At 41.2% G+C, this 13,147-nt stretch overlaps 1 protein-coding gene across 1 annotated transcript; it reads right to left on the bottom strand.

Annotated features, from left to right (window-relative positions):
- Positions 1-170: 170 nt before the first annotated feature.
- On the bottom strand, positions 171-7,451 carry LOC108146426 (basic-leucine zipper transcription factor A). Its single transcript, XM_017272430.2, has 2 exons — positions 7,158-7,451; positions 171-2,078 (listed from the first exon to the last, which is right to left on the bottom strand). The coding sequence occupies exon 2, from the start codon at positions 1,959-1,961 to the stop codon at positions 381-383; it is 1,581 nt and encodes a 526-aa protein (XP_017127919.1). The 5' UTR covers positions 1,962-2,078; positions 7,158-7,451; the 3' UTR covers positions 171-380.
- Between the last annotated feature and the right edge of the window lie 5,696 nt (positions 7,452-13,147).

Here is a 13,147-nt window from a genome sequence, read left to right on the forward strand (position 1 = left end):
TTCTTTGAAGCTGTTTATTTCCAGTCGATTCAACGGTATTTGGCAATCAGATAAAAATATTTTTGTTTTTTAACTGGAGTACTTTGGGCCTAAAAATCTTCTTGATCCCCATGAACTTAGTGATTTAAAGTGAAAGACCCCCTATTCAGTTTTAATTAACAAGCAAAATGTTGCATCATTATTAAAATTCCATTTTAATGTTCTTATAGTTATTAATAAATTAATGAATTATGTTCAGCTTTATGCGAGTTGAGATTCTTCGTAATCCTAGACTTCTCATTTGGTGGTAGTACGAATTAATAATACTACTTGATACATATGTACATTGTTCATCACATTATTGTTTATTTGTGCTTCTCCTGCGATACGACCCTTGCATCTTAACCGTCGGCAAGCGTGGCCTTGTCACCTTTGCGGAGCACCAATTCCAACTGGGAAAGCAGACCAATTGCACGGAAGTTTTCCTTGAAGAGCACAAAGTCCTCCAGAGGTTTTAGGTACTCCAAGGCCTGGTGATAGCTTTCCAATTCCTTGAGCATGGCCAATGATTTCTTATCCTCGAGTTCAGGGGACGATGAGTGGCCATTGGTACTGCCTCCTCCATTCGATATCTTCTTGGGCGAGGCGGGTGCAGAAGAGGGTGCTGCTTTGGCTGGAGCCGGTGAGTCCTTTCCTTTGGCAGAGAGTGCGGGTGTGGACTTGCCACTCGGTCCGCCTGCCTTTGGGGCATTCTCCTTGCTACTGGCACTATCCCTGCCCCCGTCATTGTTGTTGTTCTGCTCCTTGGGACTGCAGCTCCGGCTGTCCTTGCCGGTTAAAGTGGATTCTGCGAGGGGAAGCGGTGGCGATGTTACCGACGAGTTGATCTCCTGCACTTCATCGTCATCGGGCGACTCCATTTTGGGCCTCTTGGCCAACTGAACAGGCTGGAATGGACTCGTTCGCTGGGGAGGAACATTTGGCGGCAATTGGGGCTGAAAAGGTTCCCTTTGCGGTGGCATGGTGGGTGGAAATTGCGCCTGCTGCTGCATCTGTTGCTGCTGCAGTTGCTGCTGCATTTGCTGCTGATGCCTTTCGAAATAGAAGTCATTAAAGCTGGCGAATCCTGGGTGCGGTTGCGGAGGATGTCCCGGATGTCCGGGAAATGGTGGCCAAGGATGACCCATCTGCTGTTGCATGTGCTGCTGCTGCTGCTGCTGCTGCAGGGCAAAGTGTTGTTGTTGCTGCTGCTGCTGCTCCTGGTAGCTCTGCTCCTTGACATCCATGCTGTCATCATCCTCTTCGTATTCGCCATACTGCTGCATATAGGTCATGTACTGCTCGGGCATCTCCTCCAGCTTGGCCACTCTTTCAGCACTGGCGGGCGGAAAGAGATGGGCCAGATCTTGGACTATGTCTGGAATCCACAGGGAGGATCCGAGGGGCTTCAACTGATTGCTGGCCAGCTTCTGGGCAAATCCCTGGAGGTGGGTCTCCCGGAAGCGATTCAACCAGCGATTGTCTGCTATGAAGGAGGTGCTACCCACGACCTGCCTCGCATTCTCCGCCTTATCCTTGATCATGCCATGAGTGATGCTGCCTCGCAGCTGGGGATTAATGTTGGCTCTGACCAGCCATTCGTAGACCACGGCATTGATGTAGGCGCACTTCCGGCTCCTCTCTATCTCCTCCACCATGGCCTGTTGCTCCACGGCCTCGAGATTAGAGGGTACCTCCAATCGCAAAGTGGGCAGAGCATTCGACTGCAGTCGCCTGCCGCCCAAAACACTGGGGTCAAAGTGCAGGGCACACACCACCGGCTTCTTGAAGGGCACAATCCTACGCAAAGAGGCGTGGCACGCCTCCTTCCACAACTTGTGGAATGGGTTCTCCGGCCGTGGAAAGGCGAAGAACTGCATGCTGGGATGCTGGCGCGAGTTGGACAGACAACCGATGATGCAGCAACGCCGAATGGTCGGCATCTCGACCTGCGGATGGAATTGTTGTTGGCCCCGAATCTTAAATGTTGAGGTGCTGGCGTTGCTCACGCTTCGCCAGGCCACAAAATGGAAAGAAAATTAAAACAACGTCACCGGAATCTGAAAGAGAAGGTTATGAAAATATTATTGTTGTTGTTTTAGAACACCATAGACAACAGTGGAACATTGTTTTGATTTGCCCACTTTGGAAAGATTTGTTGAATTGATTAAATGCGGTCTGGCAACTTTGAATCCTCTGTTTTGGCGGTACGTAGGCAACAAGTGTTTGCACCCGGCTTTTGATTAAAAGACTGCATTTATCTATATTAAAAATTAAGCAATATTACTTAATTTATAATGAAAGCTAGTATTACAGGTAGTCAGTTTACTTAAGCCTTGCTTAAGTATATATTTCTAAAAATGAGATACATCTTTATTATTTTGAAAAAAAAAACAATTTTGGTAATGATAATATTTTTTAATTATTGTATTACTGATTTTTTTATTTACTTACTAAGAAATAAAGACTATTTTGCAAGCAGCAACAAAACTAACTTATTGATTTTATAAACAACATGTATAGTTTGATTTCGATTGAATCATTTACATAGGTAAATTCCCCGTTCGATTTCAGATTCTCAGAACTCAGATATTTCAATGAATCAGCATTTCGAGAAGGACAACTATCATAAATGCATAATGAATTCGATGAACAAGCTATCTCGTGAGACTTGAAACTTGAGCTGTAGCACATGACTCATCAAAATATTGCCGACCCAAAATCATAAATACATAAAAATATATCAGAGTATCTTATATAGACAAGGCCTCGAGGCCTGAAAATAGCATCTGCCAATAGCACTTCAGAGAGTTTGAGTACGCAAGAGAAATACGAGGGCAGATAATGATTTAGATATACACCACACTACAGAAAGCTTTCAAAGTGCTGATAGTATGCCTTCGGAAATCGATACAGCCCCCAAAAAACCAGAACCAAAGCCATACCTCCAGAACCTCACAACACACTCCCACTGGTATCTTGTACTTCATATCTTTCAGCTACACACCACTGGAGATTTCAACAGAGGTGCCTGGCTAAAGGGAACGACTCTTGGCCGCGCCCCTTATCGAACGCCTCCAGAGTTTCGGAGCGACAGAGATACATCTCTAGATCTCAGCTGAGTCATGGATCCAAACCCACCTGGCTGAGTCAGAGCCGGTCTTTGGATTAGCACAACCCCCCAGAGATCGAGATCGAGATCCAAATGACTTAATGCGAACAGCATGTCCGTTTCATTTTTTTCTCACACTAAAATCGGGTCAAACAACTGAGATTTATGTTCTTTGTATTTGGATTTGAGTTTATGATTTGACTTTCACTATACTATAAAAGTGCTTACATGATTTTTAGAAAGATTTTTAATAAAATCTATATTAACAATCATATACATTTATTATTGTCATTATATTAATTAACATTACAGAAACTAAACTATATAAATAATAGTTAATAGTATATCAAAAGGGGAGTAACTGTTGCTTAGGGGTGCATAAGTTAATAACTTTATACTACTTATCATAAGTATGATAATTAGATCGAGAAACTTATATTTATTTACTTTTTCTATTGAGTTGTTAATATTGTCTTACTGCTATGATAACAAAAACAAAATCAATTACTGTTCTTAAGAATTTCTAGTCATATATTCGTTATCTGTTAAAATCGAAAAGTATATTTAGAAAATGGAACTGAAATAGATATTGCCTACGAGAAATCTTTCAATTTTTTAAAATTAATATGACAATTTGAGTTGGCTAATCTCAGGATCCGTTTAGATTTGCTAATAATGAAAATATTTCCTTTGTTACACTCATTACGGAAGTAAGTGCTAAAGATTTAATGTAAATTTTACAGATACGGATGCCCAATTCCCAGGGTGGTTGACTCGAGGTTACGTCCGGTGGGGGAAACACCACTTTCATCCATTTCCCAAGTTGTTGACACGGATTTACGGAATTGGGTTTTATCTCCTCGGCCAGCTTAGGGGTTGCTCACTGTTCCATCGCTTTTTCTGGCTGATTCTGATTCAGATTCCGATTCCCGTCCCTTGTTGCTGTGCCTCGGGCAGCTGTGCGCTCTACTTGCGCAAAGTTTTTGTTCCGGAAACTTCTTGGCAGCAGCGCTGCCAACGTCAAAGTTTCGCAGCCCGAGAAACCCAAACTCAGTCGAACCGAAGGAACAGGAATCCAAACCCAAGCCCAAGCCCAAGGAACCCTTCCACTTTTCCATCTTGAAGATACTCGCACCTTGACACACACACACACAACGCGGCTGCGCTTCGTCTATGTCTTGGACAAGTGTGTGTGTGTGTGAGAATCTGTGTGTGTATGTGGATATACACACGCACACCAAGGCATGGTCGAGTGCACTACACCATCAATTCCAATTCAAATCTCCCCTGACTGACTCGCTTTATAAATGGTTTTATATTTCCTTTTATGTCGCTCTCTATGGCCCAAGCTATGGCTATTGCTATTGCTATGGGTATGGCTATGGCTATGGCAATGGCTCAGACTCTGAGTATGGCTATATATTTACAGCAGCGGCCAAATTAATAGTGGTCGGTTTTCAAAAGTTTTCGAGATTAACAAGAAACGATTTTTGAGAAAGTTAATCAAATTTAAAAAAATTATATAAAAGAATAGTGGTTGGTTTTCCAGAATTACCACAGAAATCTTAATGTCTTGAAATAAAATTTTTGATTGGGGTGTATTATAAATGTTTGTTATACTCAAAGTTGTTTAAAGTAATATAAACTACATTTAAAATATTTCAACATTATATTTGTAGTTATTTATTTAATTTTTAAAACCGATTATCGTTAAGTTTTTTTCTTCAAATTCTTAAAATGTAATATTGGTGTAGATAAAAAATGTATTTTAAGACTGCCTTAATTTCCATTAGATGTTTTTGCCAAGATATGGTTAATTTTGATACTTGATAAGGCTGCAATTTATAGAAAAACTTTTTCTAAAAGTCTTAAAAACTTTAATGGATATTTTGTTAACGCCGCTATTGTTTTGGCGGCGCCTGTAAATATATACAGAGCATCGGATGCGGACGTTGGACGTGAATGTAGCTCCAAGTACAAGTATCTCGACATCTAAGCTCGCTCAGTTCAGTTCGTCTGTTCAGTTCTTGCCTTTCTTTCCCTTATATCGATTGGCACTTTATCTTAATCGCCTCGAGAGTTGTCCCTCGCCAGCCCCCGAGGGGATTCCCCGTGCCAAGTCCTCCTCCTCCCCATCTGCAGATTCCGAGTCCGATGATTCCCCTCCCACAGACTCACCCTAATGGCCGCCTATGTCGGCTGGGCTGCCTTAGCTCCTGGGTTCTTCGTGAAATTTCGTGCAGCGTCATTATCATCGGAGCCATCAAGATGATGCCTGAGTCAAAGTCCCTGTGCAAGTCGCAATCCCAATCCCATTTCCAGTTCCCAAACCAAGCCAAACCAAACCGAACCGAACCGAACCGAACCCATGGGTTCCCTTTGTTGGCCACATATCTTTTGTATCTCTGTAGCGCAGTATCTCCAGCCATTGTTCGCCTAGGAAGTTTTCGGTTCGGTTTTTTGGCTCGCTCGGTTCGTTTATACGTTCTACCTACCTTCTGCCTCGCGCCCTTTTTCGTCCATACTTTATACTATACTCTATATATACAAGTAAGTATAGGTACTCCCCCGTCCCGGATTCCCATGCCAATGCCCATACCCGTCGCACTGGGGATTAAGTTGGTAGTTTTGGGTTTCACTCGGTTCACGATGTCAGGTAATTTTGCGATTGGTTTTCGTCTTTCTTGGGCTCGGGCTCTGGCATGAGTTTTACTTATTTATCTTATATCTCAAGGTGGTTTGGTCGGACCTTTTTGGGCTGGTTTAGCAGCAGCAGCGCATAAATGGATGTTATATAGCATGGCATGCCATGATTCGAATTTCGGTCTGTGGTCTGTCGCTGTGTTTGTAAGTTTGTTCAGATTTGGAGGGGAAGATATACTCATGGGAATAAAGAAACAGACTATGTCATGCTGGGTACATATACTATGTGTGTTTGTATCTCAGTTTTATGTCTATGAGGTCATTAATGTGAGATATGGATATCAAATGCCTGACAGGGTTTTATATGACGTTATATTGGATGTGTTGCTTTCGAGTGAGAATTATTGATTTTGAGTAGTGTTTTTCATCATATAATACTTGTATATATGTTGTCGATATTTTGAACGATACTTTAACTTAACTAAAATAACAACAGTTTCTAGCAAAATATATGAATTACCCAATTTTTCTAATGGGATAAAAACATCATTATTTATTCATTAAAGGGAAAAAGAAAAACTTATTTTCAATAAATACAAATGGTCTTTCACAAATAAAGTGTTTGGGCTATTCAGTAAATACAAAATATTTTTAAAATATCGAACTGTGTTTTATAGCCATTTGAAAACGCAACTTTTTTGAAGGCCACCCTGTACAATTGAAAACTTCAATTCTTCGAGTAATAAAGCACTTTAGTAATTTAAGCTATTAAGATGTTTAAAATAGGTAAGTAAACACTTATAGACACTTTATTATGAACAGGACTACTTTAATTCAAATAAGTGCCTATGAATAGGCAGCTTAACATATTAGTCATGCCCCATTTAATCCAAAAACATCCATTTCCGCCCCACTGACACACCCTGTTCAATTATCAATTGTCCTTGGCCGTTTCAAGGACTCTCTTGCCGAGGAGCACGTTTATTCAATTGGCGCCAAATCAGCGGGCAATGTACCCTTATCACACTCGCAGCCACACACAAACACAGCCCAGCCACTCACTCGCCAGCCAAACACCAAAATAAATAAACTGGCGTAAAATCAAACAAACGCGAAAAACAAAAACAAACCGCTCTGCCGCCGCGCCGTCTAAGGAACTCAAATAAAAAAAACAAAAGCGTGGATTTTTCAAAAGCACACACACCAACACCAACACAACAAAGCGCACATGCAAATGCGGCTTTTTTAATTGCAAACACACAATAACCATAACAACAAAGGCGTCGGCAGCGGCGGCGACAGAATCTCAAGACCCCGTTTGTTTACATCCCACTATTCACATGGCGTATTATCACCCATCCGCCCAGTGGCCACTACTACTCACATCCAGTGTCACCGAAAAACGCAAACGCGTTCAGATATATCCACATGCGCGGGTCTAAAAATCCAGGCCTCTATAAGTATGGTATTGTCGCGATAAATATATACGATATTTCGAACCACTCGGGAATCAATTGGAAAAAACCTGCGGAACGCGATGCGTGAACCACCGCCAACGAACGTTCAGCACAGAGTGTACGAAACTAGCGACATCATCATCGCTACAGCTACAGCTACAGCTATGGCTACGGCTAACAGCCACGACTCGACGAACGACCCCGACCGACTCGTTTTCCCATCTATAGGAAATATTTAATCCCAAACAAGCCATGCCAAACCAAAAACCTAAGGCAGTGGCAGTGGCAGCGATGCGGCAGAGGCGCCGGCAGCGCAGCAGCAGAAGTTGAAGAAGCGAAGAAACGACGGCAAGGACGGCTGGATGCCAAGAACCTCTCGACCTGAGATGCCAAAGATGCTATGGAAATAGCTGAATTTCAAGCGAGTCTGGAACTGCATGAGACAATTCGTCTGATTGCCTTAGTATCAGTAAATAACAAATGAAGAGTATAAACACATTCAAACTTAAGTTCCGTTCAATTCACAAATACCTACATATAACTTTATAACCGTTCGAGTAAGCTATCCATAGAAAAAATTATGAATATAGTCAAGCTTCTTAGACACCAACACCTTGGTTTATAGAAATCATAATGTTAGAATTTATGATTAAGAAGTTATTTTTTAATAAAACTTTTAAATGTTTAAGAATTGTAGCCTAACTTGTTAGAATTCGTTGGGAATCTTAAGAATCTTCCACTAGTTCTAAATCATGGAAGGTCGTGCCAAAAAGTTATAGCATTCTTTTTGGCGCCCAACGAAGGGTAATATTGAAATCAACTATAATTAGTTAAATAATAAATTCTAGCTAGGTGAGTGAGGGTTTAAAAAACGTAAAAAAAAAAAAACAAATGGCGCCAGAAAATAGCCAGGTCCTCAGATCTACTCTATAAGGGGGCGCCGCAGTCGACGCTGGCGTCGGCGCAAGACGTGAAAAACAAACAGTCATAGCGACCAACAACAAAAGTAGCAAAAACTGAACGGGCGACTGAACGTGGAAGCGCCAGACAGACAGACAGACAGAGAGGCAGACAAAAGCAGGGGTGGTGTCAGTTGTCGGGCGTCTCGTCTGTCAGCCGTCGGCGATATATGCCCGAAGAACCGAACTCTAAATCCAAACCGAACCCGAAAACCGAACCAGAATCCGACTCTGAATACGAAAACGAATACAAAGCCCACAACCTGTCATCTCGTCTCGTCCTACCTTTGGGGTGCGTTTTACTTGTACGGCTTCAGTTTGGGGCGCTGGTACATAGAGCTCTCTGATGGGTTTTTCGGGTTTTCGGGCTTACGTAGAGCCCGTCATGGAAACTGCCTCCCTTCCATTCCTGTATCATCCATCTCGCCATGTTTGTGTGTATCTGAATATCGCTTTTTTAAGGTGGGTGAGTGGTTTTGATAGTGGGTCTGACGAAATTCGCTTGGAATTCCGGTATCTATCTGCTTGAGTCAGCTATATCAATATATCTAATATGTGTATGATGCCTACACTCAAACACTGGTGATTATATCTATTTTTGGGTATAATTATTGACTTTTCGACTCTATAAATCGCTTTTGGGGTGAACCATGTTTGGGTACACTATATAAGGTAAATTTAATTATTTTTTTTGTAAATTGTTCAATGTGAAATATTTGACTGAGCTCAAAAAGTTTTGAAGTCTAGATATTTTTAATCCACCTTAAATTATGTAGAATTGAGTCTTCTATTTTCATTCAGGCAACTAAGATTACCCAAAATGATCTTCTTTGAGTTTCCCTGCTTTTTGGTCCACTTGAATGGCCCGGCTTTAAGCTTTAATTTTCGTTTGGCATCGGGCCAATTTAAACAAGTTTTCTTATGGATACTCCATATAAGCGAGTCGTGAAGCTGAGATGCTTGGATCGGGTTCTTGGGACATTCATTATAGGCATTGGAGACACTCATCCGCTAGCAAAGTGCCAGGGCAACTATAATGTGTATATGTATATATGAGTGCACGAACTGAAAATCCATTCCAGGCCAAAACACATACATATCTTAGAGATGCTGGGTAGCTGACATACCGTGGCCATGTGTATCTTGTATATATAGCTGTAACTTGTAGTATCGCTGCCCGGTTTGGTAGGTGATTGGGTTTGAGATTGGGACCAAGCTAACTTGGTTGTCGGCAGCGACGCCGGCAGAGGTCGAAAACGTTTTGATGGATTAGTCTTAATACAAGTTGAAGATACAAATGGATAACACTCAGTTTGGGTTCGTATTTTTTGGTCGGTTCCCTTCCATTTCGATTTGTTTTTCGGTGGTGGTGGAAATCGCACACATAGCATATATCCCACAGCTAGTATATATATTAGGGATGTGTATATATAAAAGGAAAAGTATTGGAAAAGGTATAAAACCACAGCATCAACCTCTGCGGCGGGTGGTGCTGATGGGTGGGTGGCTCACAGTTGGGTGGTGGTCTGTGCGCTTGGGGACTCCGGGTTTTCTCGGATGCTCGGATGCTTGACGATGACTCGACTCTATTATATTATATTCCAGCAGCTATCCGCCACTGACCAGCCAAGGAAACTTTTCCACAAATGCTTTTTTGCGGCGGTGGCGGCAGCGGTGGCGGCAGCGGTGGCGGCAGCGGTGGCGGCGGCGGTGGCGATGGAAGTGCAGGGGGTAAAAAGCCCTTGGCAACCTTTAGAAAACGAGCTGGAGCATCGAAGAAAATGACCTTTCCTTTTGCCATTTCATGACTCCGAATTCGAATCCGAAGTGATTGCGATGAGCCAGGAACCCTACAAGCACACACACACCCTCAAGCACACACATTTGGACTCGCACAGTAACATATAAATCGCATTTCACTAAGCCGAATGTCGAGGAAAATTAAGTGGTAATAGGGTTTAATGTTTAAGCTTTGTACAGCTGGGATTTCTTACCTCAACTTTAACGTTTCTAGATACAAAATATTCAAGGAGGTGTAAAAATCAAAACAAGCTTAATTTTAATTATGCACCTAACAAACTAAGAATTGTGTTATTAAACGTTTTTAAATAATATAATGTATAACAAAATTTTTATGGAATAACTCCTTGTATGTGTTTAACGAACAAAAAGGTTTTTTTTTAATTTAACTAAACATAATGACATAATACACATACTATATACAATAATGTTCCACTGTGAGTGGGAGGTCTGCCCATTCGCCCAGAGCTCGACTAAGCTCATCTATTATGACCTTTTTCTGGAGAGCCAGATGCGGGGATTTAGCCACGGAATTTATTATGGTTATGTATTATATTGAACCTAGCATCGCATCCCTCCCCCACTATCCGCCATCCCCCGGGAGACAGAGTGAGCATTGTGAAATCGCTGCCACGACCCGAGATAGTATTTTTCCATTACCTTTTTTGATTAGGTCCCAGGCCTTGGCCTCTGTTATTCGCTGGATTCCATTGCGATGCGATGCCAGTTTGAGGTTCGGTTTCGGTTTCGGTCTCGGTCTCAGTGTTCCGTTTTTGGTCCCTCGACCGAATGCTGAAGGTATGTACGCGAGTATCTCCACTGGTATCTCTGCATCTTTTGCTCGTTGTGCCCCATTGTGCCCCATTGTGCTGCTCGCTATAATCTATATGTGATGTCCGCCTGCAGCGTCAGTTGGTCGTTCAGTTGGTTTCCCTGATTATCTGTCCCTATAAAGCTGTAGCTGTAGCTGTGTGTGTGAGTATCTATGCGACGACTGTCGCACCCAAAAGCACCATAGGGACCTGAATTTTTCCTGGTAATTTCCTTTGTGCCTTTTGCCACTCCAGTTGCCCTCCAGTTTCCAGTTTCCCCTGGCCCCTGGATTGCGATTCTCGATTCCGTGCCACTGCCCCCTTGTTAGCACAGTCGACGCCGCTGTTTAGTAATCCCAATCCCGATTCCGATTCCAATCCCCCGCCACCGTCCATATACCATGTGAACTCATTGCTGTCGCTACTACGACGAGTTTATTGCCATTTCCATATCGGGGTTTTACATCTCGTGTTATGCCCTGAACCACTCAGTGGTGTAATATTCCATTTACACTGTGGTGGTGGCAACAGAATATTGAAAAATCAGTTTTGGATTGGAGATTCTGAAATGTATGCGATCAACAAAAATAATTATTTTATCTACATCCAAACTAACAGTAACAATAGCTGTTACATAAATTTTAATCTATTGCGTATTAAAAATTTCTCGAAAAGAGAAATATTAAAAAAATACCACGAAATTATCAAAATAAAACTTTTATGGTTTAAAAATAAGGCCTTAGGCAACAGTTTTCGACTCATCGGCATCATCTGAATTAATATTACTACCTTAATACTGTCTGTAGCTTATTTTCCAGACACACTTATTAAATTTATACTATTATTTTTTTTTTGGTGTATTAAATTTATATTTGTTAATATAGTTTTAGTTGTAATATTATAACTTACTGATAAGTTGTAATTAATTTATTTTATTTTAATTTTAGTTTCACTTTTGAAAATGTAAAAAATTGTTAAAAAGATAAGTTAAGATACTATAAAATAGTTTTTAATTTTTTGTCCATAATTGTTTGTAGCTGACGCTTAGTCATAGTGCCCCAATACATATTTTCATGTGTTTAGGTAATGTTTAACAATTCTAACGAAACGATAATTGCCTGCAAATAAATGAAACGAGTACTGGAAAAAAAAACAAAACTGATAAAATCTAAGGCGGTCCTTCAATACTCTGGCTGCGAAATGTCACCCATGCCACCAATAAACTATGATTTACGAAAAGAAGGTAATTACACTATTCAGCTATGTCTTTTCACTAAATCAGCTAGTTATTATTGAAATTATTTAATGATTATATATATATTTAACAAATTTATATTTATGGTATACCACACTTAGCGATCATAGAAAACAAATAAATATAATATTGTATGATATTTAAAAATATGTATTAAGAACAAAATGAATACCTCTTTCTAATTTAATCTATATATAATATAGAACAGATTTTTATATTTGTTTTTTCTTGAATAGAATTCATAATCTATTTCGAATATTAAGTAAATGCCAATTAAAAATTTAAAGTCCCTGATGGTATATCCAAATCCCCTTACTGTCATTTATATGTTGTAGGGAATCCCTTGGGTTAGTCATCTCTAGCAAGGCAAACATGCGCAAAAACTGTTCGATTTACTTTCAATTCATAAAACGAACAAATCGATTTGTTCATACCAAAAGCGAACCCAATAGCGAAATCCAATACACGTCGTTCGGCAAGACGATTGTATTGGTATTTATAGCGGCCTTCCGAAAGGAGTCAGAACCACTAAGGAATTGAGATTGAGGGACCGACGACAGAGTGCCCGGCTGTCAGATTTTATTTCGGGGTATGTCTTTTCGGAGGTTTGGAGGGAAACGCGGCTCTTGGAGGAACCCTCGTTCAAATCCTCTCGACATCTTTTGCACAATAAAGATAGATTAGCATCTATCGAAAGCTGTGTGCCTGCAAGAACGAGGAAAACGAAGAGCGAGTACAGAAAACGAACTCGAAACGCTGAAGCGGCGCATGACAGAAAGCCGGGGACTGAAATGGAAGCTGAGGGCAGCACATCGTCATTATCGTCAGAACCTCCAGAGTTTCAGCTCAAGGGCCATCATCGTCGTCATCGTTTGCCTACAGCTTCGAAAAGCCCAAGGGGCTTATGCCGAACAGAGACAACCCAAATAAGAAGTACGGGGTATAAAGCTAAATAGCAGAACCAGAGACTCAGTTTCAGAGAACCAACAGACTTGTTTCGCCATCATTGCCATAGTCATCTCAGATCCAGACCAGGTTCTCACGTTTTCCGCTCGGAATGTATATATGCGGGTATATATATCAGCACTCTA

This window comes from Drosophila elegans, unplaced genomic scaffold, assembly GCF_018152505.1.
Source record: "Drosophila elegans isolate 14027-0461.03 unplaced genomic scaffold, ASM1815250v1 contig_208, whole genome shotgun sequence".
NCBI lineage: Eukaryota > Metazoa > Arthropoda > Insecta > Diptera > Drosophilidae > Drosophila > Drosophila elegans.

Excerpts from the sequence above, each read along its gene's own strand:
- LOC108146426 (XM_017272430.2), bottom strand. The coding sequence starts at position 1,961 with ATGCCGACCATTCGGCGTTGCTGCATCATCGGTTGTCTGTCCAACTCG.